We start from the raw sequence: 20,768 nt of genomic DNA, 5'->3' as shown, positions 1-20,768 counted from the left end.
AATTGCAAAGGGACTTGAACAAATTGGGGGAATGGGCGGCGAGATGGCAGATGAAGTTCAACGTTGAGAAATGTAAAGTATTGCATGTTGGAAACAGAAACCCGAGGTACAACTATACGATGGGAGGGATATTATTGAATGAGAGCAACCAAGAAAGGGACTTGGGGGTAATGGTGGACATGACAATGAAGCCGACGGCACAGTGCGCAACAGCCGCTAAGAAAGCAAATAGAATGCTAGGCATAATCAAGAAGGGTATTACAACAAGGACAAAAGAAGTTATCCTGCCATTGTATCGGGCGATGGTGCGCCCGCATCTGGAATACTGCGTCCAATATTGGTCTCCGTACCTTAGGAAGGATATGGTGTTACTCGAGAGGGTTCAGAGGAGAGCGACACGCTTGATAAAAGGGATGGAAAACCTCTCATACGCTGAGAGATTGGAGAAACTGGGTCTCTTTTCCCTGGAGAAGAGGAGACTTAGAGGGGATATGATAGAGACTTATAAGATCATGAAGGGCATAGAGAGAGTAGAGAGGGACAGATTCTTCCAACTTTCGAAAAATAAGAGAACAAGAGGACACTTGGAAAAGTTGAAAGGGGACAGATTTAAAACGAATGCTAGGAAGTTCTTCTTTACCCAACGTGTGATGGACACCTGGAATGCGCTTCCAGAGGGCGTAATAGGGCAGAGTACGGTACTGGGGTTTAAGAAAGGATTGGACAATTTCCTGTTGGAAAAGGGGATAGAGGGGTATAGATAGAGGATTACGGCACAGGTCCTGGACCTGTTGGGCCACCGCGTGAGCGGACTGCTGGGCACGATGGACTTCAGGTCTGACCCAGCGGAGGCATTGCTTATGTTCTTATGTTATGTTATACAAAGTTTAACATTTAAAGGTATGATGACCAACTTGGTCTTTGCCAGACCGTTCTGTGAGAGATGGTGTTGGGGAGATTCTGACCGAAGACTAAACAGTAAAATCTTAGGGTGGGGGAGGGAGCTGCAGGCTGCACTGAACTGAAAATACCATGTGCACGTGTCACTTCTTTCCAGGAGCATCGCAGGCTGAAAATATGCCCAGCGTGTGACGTGCCGCCAAGCATTTTTGGCATGCTCTCACTCTGCCCACTTGTATCAACGCTGGCAAGGAATGCCAATAGACAGGATACAATGTTGGCGCCTGAGCTTTCCTTGCGCCCTGATCACACACAGCTAAGCTACGTCTCTGCTTCCGTCCGCTCACTGATTCAAACATATCCCTGAGAACATAGTATTTCACTGAAATTATCTTATAGACTGACTGACGACTAATGTTGGCACTTGGTTCGAGAACCTATTCACCTTCGGCTTTCAGGCCCGCCCCAGGCACTCACCCTCCTTCCAAGGATCTGGTTGATAGCGGCGCTCTCTTTAAGCGTGCACTCTGCGATGACCTTTGCCCTCATTTCCTTCATGTACAGCATGAAAGCGTTCAGAGGTTTCTTAATCGTCGGTTTCTTTGGCTCCTTCTCCCGCTTTGGTTCTGGCTGCTGTTTCCTGTCCAAGAACCAAGGCAGTCAACAAATCAGGCCGTGTCTATATATATACAAAACAGCTACCACATAACATTATGAAGAAATGATCCGTCGGGGATTAGAAAAGGCACGACATGAAGGTTTTTGTTGTTCAGATGATTAAGTTTCAAGTTTCAAGTTTTATTTCACATTTGATGAATCGCCTATTTCGAAATTCTAGGCGATGTACATAATAATATAATATAGAAACTTTAACCCAATTACAATAAAATCAATTATGACTCACATGAAAGATAGGGAAGGAGGGTAAAGTTACAATGGGGAAGAAGAAAAAAAACACAAAAAACCAGGAAAGAACGAAAGGTAGGGTAAAATTTTAAAGCTTTTCTTGCATAAAAATTGATTAAAGGCGTCCTTAAGTTAAGTTATAAATCGAAGGCGTCCCTAAATAAATAAGATTTTAAAAGCTTTTTAAATATTAGGATATCACTTTCTATTCTGATGTAATGGGGAAGGGAATTCCACCATTGTGGACCTGCAACAGTAAACATCTCAGCTCTTCTTGTTCCAATGATTTTTAACGATGGCACAGTTAATAAATTTTGATTAGATGAGCGCAAAGATCTTTGGGGTTTGTGCTCATCTAATCAAAATTTATTAACTGTGCCATCGTTAAAAATCATTGGAACATATGTTATAGATTAACACACTTTTTTCTTGCATCAGTCAGCAGATTAGCTATCCCCCCTAACTCAGGGATCTCAAAGTCCCTCCTTGAGGGCCACAATCCAGTCGGGTTTTCAGGATTTCCCCAATCAATATGCATTGAAAGTAGTGCATGCACATAGATCTCATGCATATTCACTGGGGAAATCCTGAAAGCCCGACTGGATTGCGGCCCTCAAGGAGGGACTTTGAGACCCCTGCCCTAACTGTATCCCCCCCACCTTGGTATCCCATTTGTCTGTCTTGTCTGTTTAGACTGTAAGCTCTTTGAAGCAGGGACTGTCTCCTTTGTGACTCTGTACAGCACTACGTACGTCTGGCAGTAGTGTGAAGAGTTTCAGTCTTTGGGAAGCAGAGCTGGGATTGTGATGTCATAATACCTCATCCCACCAATAAGAGCCAGCCTCATCAGTGATGTCAACAATGGCTTGATTGTCCTGTACTCCCCTCCAACTCAGCCAGCTGATTAATCGTTCCCCATAACTGTATCCATCTTTCTAGTTATACAAGGACTATGCCCTGGTTATTGCTTCCTTACATAGTCCGGTTATAGTGATCCATATCCTGCTTTCCTGAATGAGGCACTATGGCTGGGTGTGGGATTCCTGTGGTATGCATGCCCGGGCTCAACATCAGAGGATGGGTAAACCTGTAAGAGGAGAGAGGCATAGTTAAGGGTTGACTCTGCTGTCTGCCACCATGCATCTTCAACACAAATCTGACAGGAAAGAAAGCAGAGGCAAGTGACCGTGAAAACAAAAAGCCACATAAGAAGAATCCCAAACAAAAAAATAATAAAACAAAAGATAGAAACATGTCAGCAGATAAAGGCCAAATAGCCCATCCGCAACAACCACTATCTCCTCCTCCTCCCTTAAGAGATACCACGTGCCTGTCCCAAACTTCCTTGAATTCAGACACGATCTTTGTCTCCACCACCTCTACTGGGAGACTATTCCATGCATTCACAAACCTTTCTGTAAAAACAAAAAAAGTATTTCCTTAGATTTTTGCTGAGCCTATCGCCTCTTAACTTCATCCCATGCCCTCCTTTCAGTGGAAAAAGAATCACCTCATACTTATTTATGGCAGATAAATATTTAAATGTCTCTATTATATCTCCCACCTCCCCCGCCTTTCCTCCAAAGTATAAAAAAATGATAGAATTATAATATAAATTGTGATCACAACCCCCTCCCTAAATTAAAAAAAAAACCAAAATCCCAGATAGATAGCTAGGTCACAGGCTCCATCGGGCATGATAAGAATACAAATTTTGTGCAACCTTGACGGAGACTTTGAGCCTTGCAATCCATTTGGTTCCTATATTCTCATAAACTATGGTTTTTTTTTAGTCTCTCGGTGCCATATTTAAAATTGCTTATCTAAGTCAGAGAACTACTGACCAGGCTCAGTCATCGAATTCAATGGCATTATCCAGATAATTACTGCAGACGGTCCTGGCAGTGAACACGGTGCCCAGTTAGCGGGAAATTTAAGTCCACTAATTGGATAACTAGACAAAGTTAGCACAGCTGAAAGGCCATACATCATCCACTGTCCTGATAGCGCAGAGCGACCACCTTATCTAAATATTTAGCTCTGGCTACTGTCTGGATAATGGCATGGATTTACTGCAGCTGCCTTGGATGGCATTTAAAAAACACTGACTGTTTATTAATAAATGTCACCCAAAAAGAGAAAAAACGTCTTCAAATAGTTCAAAATACTGCTATCAAATTAATACACAACCGCAAAAAATTTGACCATGTTACACCGCTCTTGATTGAGTCACATTGGCTTCCTATTGTCCATCGCATTACTTTTAAAATCTTACTTTTAGTTTTTAAAACATTGACTACAAATGAACCCCAATTTATTAATAGATTACTTATTCCACATAGTACGTCACGCTCTTTAAGATCCACCAATCAAAAACTCCTAACAGTTCCATCACTAAAAGTCATCGGAACTCGTCGCCCTGACATTTTTTCTGTAATAGCCCCACAATTATGGAACAGTTTTGCCCCAGTATCTTAGAGTAGAAAATGATCTGAAACAGTTTAAAAGCAGCTTAAAGAGTTTCCTTTTTAAAGATGCGTTTAATTTATAAGCTTAACTAAGGATTATTATCAAATTTTTCCTTTTTTATCTTTTTATTTCCTCGTTATCTCCCCTACCTGTTGTTTTTTACCATTTATGTTTTCTTTTATATATACGATTGTAGTTCTACCCTTTCTTTCCCCATGTATCTGTTAGTTTGTATGACTTTATTTATTATTTTGTATGATAATGTGTCAAATTTATGTATCATTTTATAATTAATTTGATGTATCTATTTTTTATCTGTAAATCGCTTAGCAAATTAAATTAAGTGATTCAATAAGTCAAAAATAAACTTGAAATATTGACCTGATAAAGGGATACCGTTGAAGCACGACCATGCTGGGTTTTATTCGAATTGGTTTTTTTTTTTCTGCTCACCTTTTTCACTGTCAAGTATATAATTACTGTATTTCCCCATATATAGGCCACAGCAAATGCTGATATATGTTTTAAAACTGATAGATAAGCTGCCCCACTGCTTATCTTACCAGTACTTTTTAAAATCATCCCCTCCTTAAATACCTCCTTCGATCTCGCGGCCAGCGGTGCAGGGCAGGAGCGATCTTTTCGGAATCCAGCCTGGCCCCAAGCCGCTTCCTGAATGGCTGCCGTCGGTTCTCGTGGGACTCGCGAGAACTGACAGCAGCCATTCAGGAAGCAGCGCGGGGCCAGGCTGGATGCCGAAAAGATCGCTCCTGCCCTGTACCGCTGGCCGCGAGATTGGAGGATGCAGCCATCCAGCGAGGGAGGTATTTAAGGGGGGATTTAAAAAAAGGGGGGGAGGGGATGATGATTGTAAGATAGGTCGCCCCATTTAAGCAAGCCACACTCACTAGGCCGGTTTGCAAAATCAATGTATAAGCCGCAGCCTATATATGGGGAAATACAGTACATGTTTTATTATAATTTTATTTATGATGATACAGTACTTTGCTTTGGCCTTTTGTTTGGCATTATTCCTTTTGTTGTTCAAAAGGTATCGAAGACTATAGTAAAAGCAAACATTTTAATGAGATCAAATTTCTAGTATTAGAACAGATATAGCCTTTCTGGAGTTTCTGTGGATGTACAAATCAGTCAGTAGAGGGCGCTCTTTGTGTAGTTTTAGAGGTCGCTAAAAAACAAACAAATGTTGGCTTTTTCAAAGCTGTGATATAGAGGTTTCTACCGCAGGCCGGCGAGGTAAATGCTCCGCCACTCATAGAATTCCTATGAGCATCGGAGCATTTACTTCACTGGCCTGCAGTATAAATCCCTGCCGCGGCTTTTGTAAAAGGAGTCAAAAGTCACCAAGAAGAAATGAGAAAAGCATAAAAAAAAATGCAGAAATACACAGAGCCAGTGATTGACATAAACACTGCTTTATTCTGTAACAAAAACTAAGAGAAAATGTATGAGTGGCACAAGGGAAGAAATACGCACGGAGATACTGACAGGGTACTTTGGGTGGTAATGATAATGAAGTTCAAATTAGACTACAGAACTGTAAAATTCAAGGACTGGCTCCACGAGGCACTGCTTTCTGGGAGTCTGAGCCCGGCGGGCATTGGGGATGCTATAAAGAGAGGTTCACAGTCCCCGGGGCTCAGGGAGTCTTGATGATTGCTCAACAGAAACATCTTGGGGTCAAACTTGATAGGGTCCGTGCAGAGGCATAGCAAGGGTGAAAGACATCCGGGGTGATGGTGCCCTTTCTCTGCCCCTCCTACCGCATGCACACGCCCACCCCATCCCTATCCTGTACCTCTTTTTAACGTCCCCAGCATGAGCAGCATCACCAACTTTTCTGCCCGCGTTGGCTTCGGCTCTCCCTCTGATGCCACTTCCTAGGGGGCGGAACCCGGAAGTGACATCAGATGGAGAACCAGCGCTGGTGTGAGCAGCGGGTTGGAATTGGTTGCACCGCACCGGCAAAGAGATAGAGGTAAGGTGGTGGTGGGGAAGTGAAGAGGAAAAGCGATGCTGGCGTCCGGGGTGGACTACCCCCTTCCTTATTAAGCCACTGTGTCAATGTTAACGGGGTTCCAGAGGAAGCTGCAGTTTGTGACCCCCTCCTGAGGATGGTCACTGCGATGGCTGGGCCGAGTCTGGAGAAAGATATTAAAATAACAGGAAAACCCTAGCACCATTGTCCAATTGAGGTCAATTCCAATTGAGCTAGAAGCCGTTTTGGCTAAGCCAATGACAATCCTGCCAGTTCTGAGGTCAGGAGAAAGACTGCAGGTGCAGAATGAACAGGGGCCAGGCAGAGGAATCCTGGCTCAATAAAAACCCAACACTGGCAGGATGACTTTGCCCCAGTTCTCTGGATGTGTAAAATCCATGACTCAAGGCGGCCATGTTTCAGCAGCTGCCTGCATCAGTGGTATCCGGAAATTTCATAAAAACGCTTTTAGAATAAATCCAAAGCGATGTACATTAATAAAATAATCAAATAGAGACGTACAATAGACGAACAATGGATATTACAAACTAGAAGGAGGGGCAAAAGGGTGGAACTACAATTTCATAAGAAAAAGGACAAAGGAATAGGGTTGCTGTTTATTGAAATGTCTAGCCTGATACGTGGTCATTTCAATATAATGGATTCAATAGAGTCTTGTGCCTTTGAGACAAATTTCAGGATACCCCCTCTACCTGACCCCCTTGGTTCATTCTGCATACACAAAAAAAACACCATTTTGAATCCAGCTGATTCTCCTGTAGCTCCTGCCCTTGGTCCATCCACTCTGTCCACCCCCCAGATCCACAGTTCTACTTCTGTTTTGTATATAGATTAAGGGGGTGGGGGGAGGCCGTCACTCCTTTTATTAATAACTAGGTCTCATTGCATAAAATAGCACGAGTTGGTGATAAAAAACCCCCATCTTAACAGTAACTCACTGTATAGTCTCTGTAACCAGAGCTGATATTGTGTGACATCATAATGCCTCATCGGTGATGTCACAATGCCTTATTTGTCCTGTACTTGGCTCACTTTTATTGCATATAGAAGTGTTCATTTTGTCTGAAACCTGATCTGCAATCGTCTGTTATGGAGCTTAAATTGATTTGTGTGCAATTTTATAATCGCATAGTTAATATGTGGTATATAAATTTTTTAAAATTTCTTTTTTTTTTTTTTTCAGGTTGAAAGAAGTGACCTTTTTGGACAGTAAGATCAGTATGTTTCCAGACGTCTCAAAAGCAACTCAGACCAGACGGAAGAGGTTCCTTGAACTGAGACAGTTTGTAATACAGTTGGGGGCTAAATACCAATTGAGATACCCTTGTAAATGTAAGATCCTTTTGGATCAACATTCATACATATTCTTTGAACCCTCACAATTACAATTTTTTCTCGAAGGAAAGGGAATAACAACTTCAAATATCTCTGAAGGGAATGTAGGATCAATCCCATAGTAATGTAAGAAGAAGATGTACTCTACAAATATGGTTTATTGAATTAATTCATTATATATCTCTCACAAATGTGAATTGTTTCTCCTCCAGAACCCAGAATGTGGACTAACTTAAGAGCGAAATTTTGTTTAATTATGAAATGGACAGTATCCAGATATATTTTTCCTTTAAAAAATATGTGGAAGTTCTCTCTTTATTTTCTTATACAAGCAATGTATATGTATCTATATATAAAATGATAAATAAAAAATGGAAAAAAAAAAAAAATTTCTTTTTTTTTTTTTAAGGGGGAAGTTATCATTGTGGCTACCATTAGGATGTGCTATAACCCCAGTTATTAGTAACTAGGGGGACCTTTTATCAAGCTGCGGTAGGGGTTTAACGCTCGTAATACCGCGCGTTAATCCGCCTGCCGCGTTAGATTTTTAGCTGGCCGCGGGGGTTAGCGCGTGATGAAATGTCCGACACGCTAACCCCGCTAGCGCTGAATAAAATGTGACTTATGCTAAAACAGCAGGAGTTAGGATAAATATACCTGCCTTAACTTTAGCCCACATTGATAACTTCCTCTCTTTAATTGCCTTATGTTATATCCTAACTTTTTGATTTATGATCCTTGTTAATCTCGGCAGGCAGCCTCCATCCATTCATGAAACAGTCCCATCATTTGTGCTGCCCCAATTTCAACAACTTTTGATGGGAATGGTAACTCTACCATGAATTGTTTCTATAGCGCTACCAGACGCACGCAGCGCTGCGCAGAGTCACAGACAGTAAGAAAACGATCACATAAGAACTGCCGCTGCTGGGTCAGACCAGTGGTCACGCGGCGGCCCTCTGGTCAAAGACTAGTGCCCTAACTGAGACTAGCCTTACCTGCGTACGTTCCGGTTCAGCCGGAACTTGTCTAACTTTGTCTTGAATCCCTGGAGGGTGTTTTCCCCTATGACAGACTCCGCCCGAAAGAGCTTACAGTCTAAACAGGCAAGACAAACAGGATGCCATAGATACAATTAAGGGGTTACAGTTAATTCTGTGTCCTAGGTGGCTGAACGGCCTATCTACAGCAATGAATCCAGATCAGAATGCCAAAGAGCTGCCCGTTTCAGAGCTTACGCAGGTAAAGCTAGTCTCAGTTAGGGCGCTGGTCTTTGACCAGAGGGCCGCCACTTGAGCGGCCTGCCAGACACGGCAATTCTTATGTGACTGTTTTCTTACTCTCTGTGACTCTGCGCAGTGCTGCGTGCGTCTGGTAGCGCTATAGAAACAATTCACGGTAGTAGAGTTACCATTCCCATCAAAAGTTGTTGAAATTGGGGCAGCACAAATGATGGGACTGTTTCATGAATGGATGGAGGCTGCCTGCCAAGATTAACAAGGATTCTTAAATGGCTCCCTTCATTCTCAATCTGCAGCCAAATATCACAAGAAGACCCATGGCTACGGCTTCCCTACAATGATCTCACCAGGGTTGACTTTGGTATATTTGAATATCCTGATGATAATTAGTACATGAAAACCAAAATCGGAATTTGGGTTATTTCGATCGGTGTCAGGTCAAAAACGCGCCGGGACAAAGGCACGCCCAGACAATTGAGCGCAGCGCGGAGGCGTGTGCCGCTCAAAATTACTGTTGTTAGGGCTCCGACGGGGGGGGGGCGTGTGGGGGGGAACCCCCCACTTTACTTAATAGACATTGCGCCGTGTTGTGGGGGGTTGTAACCCCCCACATTTTAATGAAAACTTAACTTTTTCCCTGTTTTTAGGGAAAAAGTTAAGTTTACAGTAAAATGTGGAGGGTTACAACCCCCCAAACCCCCCACAACGCCGGCGCGATGTCTATTAAGTAAAGTTGGGGGGTTCCCCAACAAAACCCCCCGTCGGAGCCCCTAAAAACGGTACTTTTCTTTGGCGCGTGCCTCCGTCTTGCGCTCAGTTGTCGGCGCGCGCCTTTGTCTTTTGCGCCGTTGTCTATGAACCATTTCGATCCCCCTCCTTCGCTGGAGTCTACAGATGAAACCGAGATGCCAGTTCTTTTGCGATGCATCCCATTAAGGCATATGAACTACTCTGCATTCTTTGTAAATAGGTTCTACTGTGATTAATAAGGCCTATAGATAATGCAGACTGAAAACCCACCTTTTTGATATAGCTTTCAATCCTTAACCCTACTCCTCTGCCCTCCAACCCAGCAATCTGTATCCATGACATCCTGGTTAGCTGTTTAGATTGTAAGCGCTTTTGAGCAGGGACTGACTTCTTTGTGACTCTGTATAGCACTGCTTACGTCTGGTAGTAGTGTGAAGAGTTTCAGTCTTTGGGAAGCAGAGCTGAGATTGTGATGTCATAATGCATTATTCCACCAATAAGAGCCAACCTCCTCAGTGATGTCACAACGGCTCGATTGTCCTGTACTGCCCTCCAACCCAGCCAGCTGATTAACCCTCCCCCTTAACTGTATCCATGACATTCTGTTTAGATTGTAAGCTCTTTCGAGCAGGGACTGTCTTCTTTGCAACTCTGTACAGCGCTGTGTACATCTGGTCGCGTTCTGTAGAGCAGCTAGATCAGAGAGACGAAAGAGGAACATTTCACAAGCACATGAAGGGGAAAGGGAGTCGAAAGAGAGCAAGGACAGGGAGCAAGCGAAAGGAGGCCACCTGATTTATGACAGGTCACTGCAAAACATCTTAACGACAGTTTCCCCAAGTACTGGCAACACGCAGCAGGAGCGGAAGCTGAAGACGGACGGCGATTGCTTGAGCTTGCACAGACATTACGCCTAGCGTACGTAGCTGGAAAAAAGGGGGTCTAAACTCGCAAGTCAAAACGGCAAAGAACAAATGTGCAGAAACACTTTGGTCATTTCACATCACACCCCGATTATTTGATGGTCTCCAGGAGAATTGGATCCCTGCCTGCTTCCCTACGGAGATGATTTCTGGTGAAATTTTTGCCCGGGAATTCTACTGGGGACGGATGATCAAGTATTCCTCAGCCTATTTGGCATGTCCCATACGCTGACCCAGGTCAAAGCCTTTCAAGATTGAGTCTCTTAACAGTCCCTGATGGCAAAAGTTATTAATATACTTGGGAGAGGCTTCAACCCTGTTCCCGCTGCAAGTGAAATTACCACTTCTCTGTAATCTCTGTAATTTAGACTTTGCCACTTCACACAGGCGATGAGGCAACGATATGTCAATTTTAGTTCTACAAGGGGCCTTGCAAAGTGCTATTGAGATGGAAAATTCCCACTGGCGTCAGACACTACACTCAATTAAAACCCAATCAATCTATTTCATATTTTGCTATCATTGTTTCTAACTGAAAAGTGACGGCACCCAGCGTGCGGTCTCTCTCTCTTTTTCAACTGTCCCCGGATCACAAGTCAGATCTTCAGGCGGACAAGGTCCAAAGCCACCTTGCTGGGGAGAATTTTAACCCGACGGAAAACGGCCACATCTAGGGGGAGCAGAGAGCGCGTGCAGGAGCAAAATATGTTGGCACTTTTAGGGCGACCGTCCAAGAGAAGCCCGCCTGGGTTTCCCACAGGGCTGAGCTACGGTTTGCGTTGACACGGGGAAAAGTCAGGGACGCATCCCATGTCGTTGCATGTCATTAAAACCCCAAAATGAGCAGGAACAAACATTTCATTCGTGCTTAATGGTTTGCCAATAATAGTGCGTCGAGAATTGGCATTTACCGCCTCGTCTGTGACATTAACTGGAATTAATTGACAGGTGCCGAACCTGGGGGGAGGCGTGATTCTATAAAAGTTAGGCCTTGTCCAAAGTGCCTACCTATGAGTGGGCGTGGTTAGGAGGCAGATTGTGGGCACGCTTCGGAGTTGGGCGCTGTTTTGCGCCTAACGTAGGCGCAGGCATTTAGGCTGGCGTCCCGCAAACCGGAGAGGAGCCGGCTTACTGCCTACAGGATGCGCCTCTTGCAGGCAGCCGGCACCTCTCCTTCTCGCCGGCGTCTCGCGGCACACCCGGAATCTCTGCGGCACTCGGTTTGAACTTTATTTCAAAACTGTTTTTGTGGTCCTTTTTCCTGAGAAGTCTTTTCTTTTGTGTTTCATATATGTATTTTGACCTCTCAGCCCTTAAAAACCTTTTTGAATAATCATCCTCACCTCCACTTATTTTTGTACTTCATTAATCGGCACAAATGTTTAGGTGATCTATATAGAGTCAGGCCCACACTGCTTATTCCTCCAACCCAAGCGGTTTTCCCTTTATAAAGAAATGTATCTGTGTCTTGCAATAACACAGGCTTCTGACGATTGCCCCCTATGTGTCCGAATAGTTCAAAGTAGAGAATGACACGGTGACAAAATTCATCACCGTCCCCGCCCCCGCGGATAACCGCGGGAAATAATCCCATGTCATTTTCTAGTGTCTATTTCAACCTCGGTCCTTCTCCACCAGCATTCTTCATAGCAAAGCTTGCGGGTCAGTGGTTGTGGCCATTCATGCTCTGATTCTTCCCTCTCTCCTTAGAGAATGACATGAAGATGGTTTCCCGCGGTTATCCACGGGAACGGTGATGAATTTTGTTACCGTGTCATTCTCTAGTTCAAAGTTCTGCAGTTGTTACGCTCTTGTGCAGGAAGACACTGATATCACATTGAAAGCACAGGTGGGGGAGGGGCAAGGGCACTTGCTAGTCCCTTCTGGGAAGTCTGCAGCTGGCTGCAAGCCTGCCTGGCACAAAGAGCAAAGCAAGTGAGACTGCAATCCCGTCTCGTAGCGAGCGGCTCATACTCACCTGGAGTAGGTAGCACCAGCAGACAGTGCCGTTGGATAGGGCTGTCTAAATCCACAAGGAGACAGGGGGTATACAGGCTGACTCTGCCTGTGGTCAGGAAGAGAAAGTCCATAAAACATTAGGGCTCGGCAACCGCAATGGTTCGTTTTGTGTCGTTTCTGGGACTCTTGTTTTTTTTTTTTTTTTCATTCTATTATCACAGAAGCAATGCTGTTCATAGCGCATGCTCTTTCCGAAAGAGAGCACGCGATGTCGTAGCAGCATGACCCTATGCGGGAAGAGTGTGCACTTTTCCCCCCCACTAGCGTGTGCAAGTGCACGCTGTTGACACATGCACGATGGTTCACAAGTGCGCGTGTTAGCAGAAGCGTGCACATTCTTCCTGAACAGCGCGCGGTCTTTCAAAAGTGCACGCACTGTTCAGCGCACACTTTTTCACTAGTGCAGGCAGGGACTAACTCTTTGCATGTGCTCTTTCAAAAGGGTGCAAGCTATTAACGGCATGTGAAAAAAAAAAAAAAGACCATAAAATGTCTTTTTTTTTTTTTTTCCCCCTGCTTATTTTCATTTGCCAACAACCTGGGATACGTCACTGACATTTCCTAAGTTGTTTCAAACGAATGCGCATCTCTCTAAAATAACTATAGTCCATTTGTCTGAAATACAACATTAATCGACTTCTTCCCCCCCCCCTTCCCCAGTTTGGATTTCTCCCTCGTACAACATTTAGACCACAGAAGATGATTGGTTTAAAAATAAGGGGGTACTTTAATTACGCACAGCTTTTCTCGGTTTCTTTTGCCTCCTATTTTAGTGACGAGGTCATCAGTTCAGCTGGGATAGGGGCCACGGATCTCCCCCCCCCCCCTGACACGTTCTCCAATGACTTCAAGTACCTGGGTGAAGTGCCTTTGCACAGGCTTCTGCTGCAGTCAGTACACAAGGCCAGGACCCCACTGATCTGTTTACAGTCCAGCAGGCTGGAAATCCCTACCATGCCGCTGAGATGGTAGTAGCTTATAAACAGGCCAGCAAGCATTCAAGAGCTAGAGTGCAGCAGGAATTCTGAAGGGTTCTTTGAAGTTCGACATTCCTGCCCCAAGGGCAAGGAAACATACCGTGTTAATCCACAAGTGGAATTCATCACTTCAGTGTCCCCCCCCCCCCCAAAAAAAAAAGTTAGACTATAAAAAAAAGATCTGGGCTCAGGCATTGTCCAAAATAATTCTGACGGGTGCAAATTAATTCAATTGCAAATCAAAGCCTGGCTGTTGGTAATGACTGTCTTTCCTAGTGTCTTTGCTTCCAGAGCAAAACAGGATGGGATGAAACAAGAGAGACCCACAATTACTACCGTAGAAGAAGCAGTGGGAAGGACTGCGAGAACCCAAAGTGTGTTAAAATGACTCAAAGTGAGAACCATGAAAGGTAACATTACCTTGGTGAAATACAGAAAATACTTTTGATTGCTAGATCAAATAGCTTATTGAACTATGCTGTCTTTCTCATTCGCACACGAAGACATGATGTCAATATTGAGTTCAGAAGGAAACATCTTCTCTGTGCGTTTGAGACATTTTTCAGCATTGTAGACAATGAAAAATAAATCCAAACCATCTTGCCCTCAATGAAATTGGGAAGCACAGCGTTGACACCCCTTTTTTTTTTTTTTGGGGGGGACGGACAAGCAGTGCCTTGCAGGGCTGTGAGGTCAGCTTAGCCTGCCACACTCTCTGAGTAATGGACATTTGCAAGAACCCTCTTGTAGATAGTACGTAATACAGAAAAAGAATTTTTATTTAAGGTATTAGATTTCTTGTGCATTGCAGAATATAAAATGCTTAAGAAATCGATCCTTTTGCGCAGCAAAACTGTGCCACATCCGGAGTCCAACAAATACCTTTAATCTACAAACCAATCTTTTCCAGAAGACAGAGAAGCAGTTTGAGGTTGCAGGGAGGTTGACTTATAAGTAACACCAGGAAGTACTTTTTCATGGCGAGGGGGGCTGGAACCTGGAATGCCTTCCCAGAGGAGGTGGTAGAGACAAAGACAGTAAAGGAATTAAACAATGTGTGGGACAAACACAAAGGCTCCCTCTACGGAAAGAGAATGGACTCAAAAACTGAACTCGGTGGTGTTTAGATGGTATCTCAAGGACTTGGGAAGTCAGTACTGGGTGGATTCTACAGTCTGTATCTTGAAAATGGCAAGGATAGATCAATATCAAGTATGTATATTTTATAATTGCATCGTATCATATGCTATGAATGTATCTCAGAGAGGGAAGACATCTTAAATTTTATGTCAATTAACGTGTTGACAGCAACATTTGTTGGAATGGGTTTAATAAGTATTGATACTGAATGGATGGAACTCCTCTCGTATGAGGAAAGATTAAAATGGTCAGGGCTCTTCAGCTTTGGAAAAGAGATGGCTGAGGGGAGATATGATTGAAGTGTACAAAGTCCTGAGTGGAGTAGAACGGGTACAAATGGATCGATTTTAAAATTACAAAGACTAGGGGACACTCCATGAAGTCACAGGGAAATACTTTTAAAACCAATAGGAGGAAATATTTTTTCACTCGGAGAATCTGGAACACGTTGCCAGAGGTTGTGGTAAGAGCATTTAGCGCAGCTGGTGTTAAGAAAGGTTTGGACTACTTCCTGGAGGAAATATCCATAGTCTCTTATTGAGAACGACATGGGGGAAGCCACTGCTTGCTCTGGATCGGTAGCATGGAATTTTTTTGTTACTCTTTGGGATTCCAGAATGTTGCTACTATGTTGGGTTCTGGAATGCTGCTGCTCTTTGAGATTTTGAATGGAATGTTGCTACTATGTTGGGTTTTGGCTGGGTACTAGTGATCTGGATTGGCCACCGTGAAAATGGGCTACTGGGCTTGATGAACCAGTAAGGCTATTCTCATGTTCTTATGTTCTAATGTGACTAAATTTCAACCAAAATGATAAAACCACTCTTCCAAAATTGCATTATATACTGTATAACATCTGTAGTGGGAGGCATTGTGGCGAATTGCCAACTGCTCTGTTTGTATTTGATCATGAAAGAGTGCCACCTGCACAGAGTGGCAGGCGTGGCTATGGCTGCCTTGTTGGGCAAACTGGCTGAACCATTCAGGTCTTTTACCTTGTTGTCATTACTATGTAAAAGGCCTCAAGAATCTGTTTTCCTAGGTTGCTAACAAGCATTTGATGATTTTAGGCTGAAATCTCATTTTCCAAATCCTTCGCAGATGAAATTAAGAGGCGATAGGCTCAGGGGTAATCTAAGGAAATTCTTTTTTACAGAAAAGGGTGGTAGATGCATGGAATAGTCTCCCAGAAGAAGTGGTGGAGACAGAGACTGTCTGAATTCAAAAAGCATGGGATAGGCATATGGGATCTCTTAGAGAGAGAGAGAGGAAGAAATAATGGTTACTGCGGATGGGCAGAGTGGACGGGCATTTGGCCTTTTATCTGCCATCATGTTACAATGTTTCTATAACCATAAAGTTCTATGACACCACAATGCAGCTATAGAGCCTTAGCCAATAGGGAGAGGAGGAGATAGTGGATGTTGCAGATGTGCAGACTGGATGGGCCATTTGGCCTTTATCTGCCATCATGTTTCTAAGTAATTTGGTAGAGTGACGTGGTACAAGATTTCATCATGCTCTTTCCCATATATGGTTCTTTTCTCTTTTTTTCCCCCCATTATGTTCAGGCAGGAGGATAGATGCATTATCTATTCCAAACTGCTTGGTGAAGAACCTCCACAAATCAGTAGACATCGCCGTTTCCTACCATTCATATCATCATCTCTTCATCAACGGTGCAAAACTTTACGTCTTTAATCTTCTACCTGTGTCTATCTTCAAGTCGTAATAAGCAAGAAAGAATACTCAGCATCCAAGTCTCAGATAGTTTTGCTGCCATTCCACGAGTAGTCCAAAATGTTTGTATACTTGGCTTTTTCTGCGAAAGCAACCTGTCTGTCAGCTTTTCAGTATACCGGTTCTGTCGCACCAGGGAAACCTCGGAAAACCAACTGATGGGCACCATGTATGAAAAGCATCAGCCAATGCACTGGTTGCCCTAAAGATCAAGAGAAGAGTATTCTTCTATAAGCCTTTATTCAGGGAATGACTATACTGGCGTTGAAGAAAAAAGTAAAAGGACGCCAAACACTGAAAATCTATCGGTTCCAGAAATCGTTGCTGTTTTTAAGCGGAGGCCACTTTGTCAAAAAAACTCAAATGTGAGGGTCAAGACCATCACCAGACGAAGTACCGGAAAACTTCTGAACTGTCACCATCTTGTCTCCACCCAGTCCCCTTCAAACAAGATCTCCACCCTGCAGTTTTCAATCTCCCCTATACATTTATTGAAGGTTTGTTTGTTTGGTGTCACCTGTTGAATAGCTATTCTTGTTTTCTTCTGGCACCATAGAGCTTTCAGTGAACTGCAAGGGCCTCTCTCATTCTTATGAGAATAGAATAAGATTTTGGGCAGCATATACCTCAGTCATATAATTACATAGTATGCCAGGAGCAAGTATGAGAAAAAGGTGAGAGGAGATTGTGTACTAGAGAGTCATAAGGCCACATTTAGGGTCTATGGAGCGGCCATTGGCTCTTGGGTCTTACATTGAAGAACACTGATCAAATCAATCCTCTCATTTGTAATTAAGATAACGAATATATGTTGGAGAAAAGTCTTGAACACTTACCATCCCATGGAAGGTGTTATTTGTCCGACACCATTTGCAGGGAGAGAGTAGAAGCCAGGCATATCGGGACTTTGGGAAGGTCGATGTACACCTAGGTAAGAAACCAAAATCTTGTTAAAGGTTTTTGAAAGTAAAACTGTGGAGACAGTTTTGTGGAAGAGTTTATGAGATTTGTAATTGTTGTCATCAAACTGATGTGCAATTTATGTCTATTGTATTGTAATCCGCTTAGGATCAAAAATAAATCAGCTCTAAATTTACATACAGTATCCAAAATCTGGCCTAAGGCAGCCAATCCAGTTTATTGCAAGCATCCAACTGTTACCAGGATCTCAGTGAGCATATTTAGTATTTATGGGTTCAATGACCTTTTGCAATAGCAAACTTGGGATTGCTCATGGATATTACAGCCAAAATCTTGAACACTATTTGATGTCTAATGTTCATGATGTCTCTAAGTCACACAATTCAATGGTTTCAATAACTAGTGTAGTGTAGGGATGGCAGTCATTGATAAAGACAGAAGAAATGTTGTTTCTTGTTTTTGGTAAATCCAAATAAAGAAAATCCCGATCAGCAGAGGAGAACTGGATCGCAGCCTCTCCTACCCAATTATCTCCTGTTGAATATCTGTCCCATTGTATTAAATGCATAATTTGAAAGTGCTGAAATATGATTTATTACATTACATTGGTGTCTTCTATCCTGCCAATACCTTTCAGTTCTAGGCGGTTTACAAAAGAATTGGCCTGGGCATTCAAAGGGAGATTACAAGGTTGATAGTTGGAAAATGCATTAGGATCTGGGGAGTCGGGATCATTATAAAATTGCTAATACAGTATTTTCCTTCTACACTGCATTGTGTTTGATTTAATGAACAGTGAAGATTGCCCCTTTACCGAATCAGGAAGACGTGAAACGTTGGCCATCAGCCTTTGTGATGTATCTGAAGGGACTTTTTTTTTCTTACCATCTGCTAGGAACTCGTAGGCTATTTTAGTGAACATAAAGAACATTCAGCATTTGAAAGCCCAAAATGAATAAAACTCCCAGTGGTCAAATGGTTAGGGTTAGGAAACCACAACCAGCCCTGGAGAGTATCTAAAAGGCAAGTATACTGCTTATTATATAGCAGATATAGGTTTGATCGAGTCAAACGATTTCCTGTTATAAGCATTTATTGTCAAAGAATGACTACTTCACATTACTTTTGGTATGAATCAAAGGAAAGATAACTTTCCATTGTCAGGATGACTCTAGACACTTGCGTGTGTGCGCATATCAGAAGTACGGTATATAGTCTCTTGTTGGTCACTGGAATCTACCAACTGAAATATCTTTCTAAAGCTTGAGTAACAGTTAGGTAAGGCTCAGGCGTCTGACTCTTGGGTTTTCTTGCAAAATCCAAGAAACAAGAATCTTCACTGGTTTCCCCGCTCCTAATTATACCTCTAGTATTTCGATGCTTTGGAGGCAGAACTTGGCGTCAAGCTTAGGTCAAGGGAATTTCGACATTTGATGGCATCAGTCATTCTGTTATAAAGCAGACAAATATGGGCACGAAATGACAATTGTCATGACATATTTCAGAATGAGCTGGTGAAATGCCAACTGAATGGATGGGAACTAGAGGTCTGAACGGGGATCGTGGAAATCCCACGGGGACCCCCCTCTGGCTCATGGGACTCCCACGGGGACTCCCCTCTAGCCAACGGGACTCCCACGGGGATGGAAGGCTTTGGAAGCAGGATTCGTCCATATAATATAATGGACACGTCAGCCTTAGTAAAAGAGGGGGTTTATAAGTTAATTACCTGAACAGAAAACAAAAAAAGGGTTCCACCAAAGAGATTCCACAAGGAAAACAGCAGCGCAAACACAAAAGAAACTGTGGAATTGATGATCCTGTCAGAAGTAATTGCTGCTTTTTATGGGGATGGAGGTAATTCCTTGCGGGGTTGGAGAGGATCTTGACGGGGACGGGTGGGGACAGAGAGGATCCTGGCGGGGACGGGCAGGGATGGGTGGGATTTCTGTCCCCGTGCAACTCTCTAATGGGAACATGAGTCAGTCAATCAACACATACATTTTCACCTTGATAATGAAGTCCTGGCGCTTAAATCCGAGTATCGGCTGATATTCAGACCAGTTTCCCTAATACCTGGCCGGACAAAGCTAGGACCGACTTTTTTTCGGTCCTAACTTTGTCTGGACACTGACCCAGTTAGTGGACTGAGAATTGCTGCTCACCCAGTAAGTCTTTGCTCTGCCCCAACTCCGCCCCCACCACTAACTGGATAGTGACGTGGCAGACAGCACCCACATTCGGTGACACTAGCTGGTTCAGTGCGGCTGAATATGTGCTCTGGGGCTCTCGGTGGCATTTCAGATATAAATGGTTTTTACTTGGATAAATAAAATGTCTAACTATTACCAAACTTGGTATACATATTACTTACTATCTGGGGAAAAATACTGTGGGGGTGGGAAGGGAGTGACATTTAAAAAATTTTCAAAAATGACAGCTATTAGTGTCTACCCTATAGTTTTCAGGTTCACTGAGATGAATACTGACACTCCCGATGCATTTTAAGCCCAAGTTCAGCTCCATAGAGAAGGACATTCCTGTGGGACATGGGAGTGGGGGGGAGGGGACATTTTGGGATAAATAAATATCCGTGCAACGCCGGGTAATCAGCTAGTACTCCTATAATGGTACAAGGAATAAATCCGAGACTTATAGGTTCCAGACTTCAATCACGGATTCTTCAGATTATACTCAAATATCAAAATAAATCCTCATTCATAACAGTGCCACATCCCATTGTCATAAAAATGATATTTGTGTTTGTGATTTGACTCTCAATCCCCAATTAATGCAAAAGCCCAATCTTTCATGTGACAATATGATTTTCAAAGGTATAAATTAAGTTGATGTTTCAAGCCTAGAACTAAGTGAATGTTCCAATCACCATAATGCAACAGGGGAATCATGTGAACATCACACCATAAATATCATTATTCGCTGAAAAACAATAAGTGATCGGGTATATCCACTTATCGTAATTTAGCCAAGTCCCTACGGGACCCATTTCACCAATAATGGCTTCTTCTGGGGCCAAAATTGGCTGCCGTTTTTTTCAATACCAACAGGAGCTATATCGGAAATTATTTAAAACATCTGAATGAAAAGAGTAGCAGAAACTCAGTCAAAGCTCTTAACCCAATCTGAACACTGCAACAGGCCCCCAAGACTCCAAAGAAACTTTCCCTAGAACTTTATTAATGACCGATCATAGATGAACAAAGGTACGACAAACGATCTGGAAATGCAGATCTTTTTTTTTTTCCATAAATAAAACAATCAATGGGTGAAACCAGTGGCATAATAAGGGTAGGAGGCAACCCCCCCAAGCCCTCCTCTCCACATCCCCACTCTTTCCCGCTCCCCACTTGCACTTAATCTTCACCAGTGTGAGTGGCTTTTCTCCAGAATGCTCCTCACGCCAGCT

At 43.2% G+C, this 20,768-nt stretch overlaps 1 protein-coding gene across 7 annotated transcripts in view; it reads right to left on the bottom strand.

The window, feature by feature from the left end:
• TCF7 (transcription factor 7) overlaps positions 1 to 20,768 on the bottom strand; it is a 145,505-nt gene that overhangs the window by 43,914 nt on the left and 80,823 nt on the right. For all 7 annotated transcript variants that reach the window (XM_033927314.1, XM_033927315.1, XM_033927316.1 and 4 more), the window contains exons 5-8: positions 17,257 to 17,347; positions 12,523 to 12,609; positions 2,783 to 2,893; positions 1,378 to 1,540 (exon numbers count right to left, since the gene is read on the bottom strand). In XM_033927314.1, the coding sequence (XP_033783205.1) occupies positions 1,378 to 1,540; positions 2,783 to 2,893; positions 12,523 to 12,609; positions 17,257 to 17,347 (452 nt within the window). The remainder of the gene's footprint in view (positions 1 to 1,377; positions 1,541 to 2,782; positions 2,894 to 12,522; positions 12,610 to 17,256; positions 17,348 to 20,768) is intronic.

Source organism: Geotrypetes seraphini, chromosome 18 (genome assembly GCF_902459505.1).
Source record: "Geotrypetes seraphini chromosome 18, aGeoSer1.1, whole genome shotgun sequence".
NCBI classification, from domain to species: Eukaryota; Metazoa; Chordata; class Amphibia; order Gymnophiona; family Dermophiidae; genus Geotrypetes; species Geotrypetes seraphini.
The sequence above is the reverse complement of the archived record's forward strand: the minus strand, read 5'-3'. Positions and strand labels throughout refer to the sequence as shown.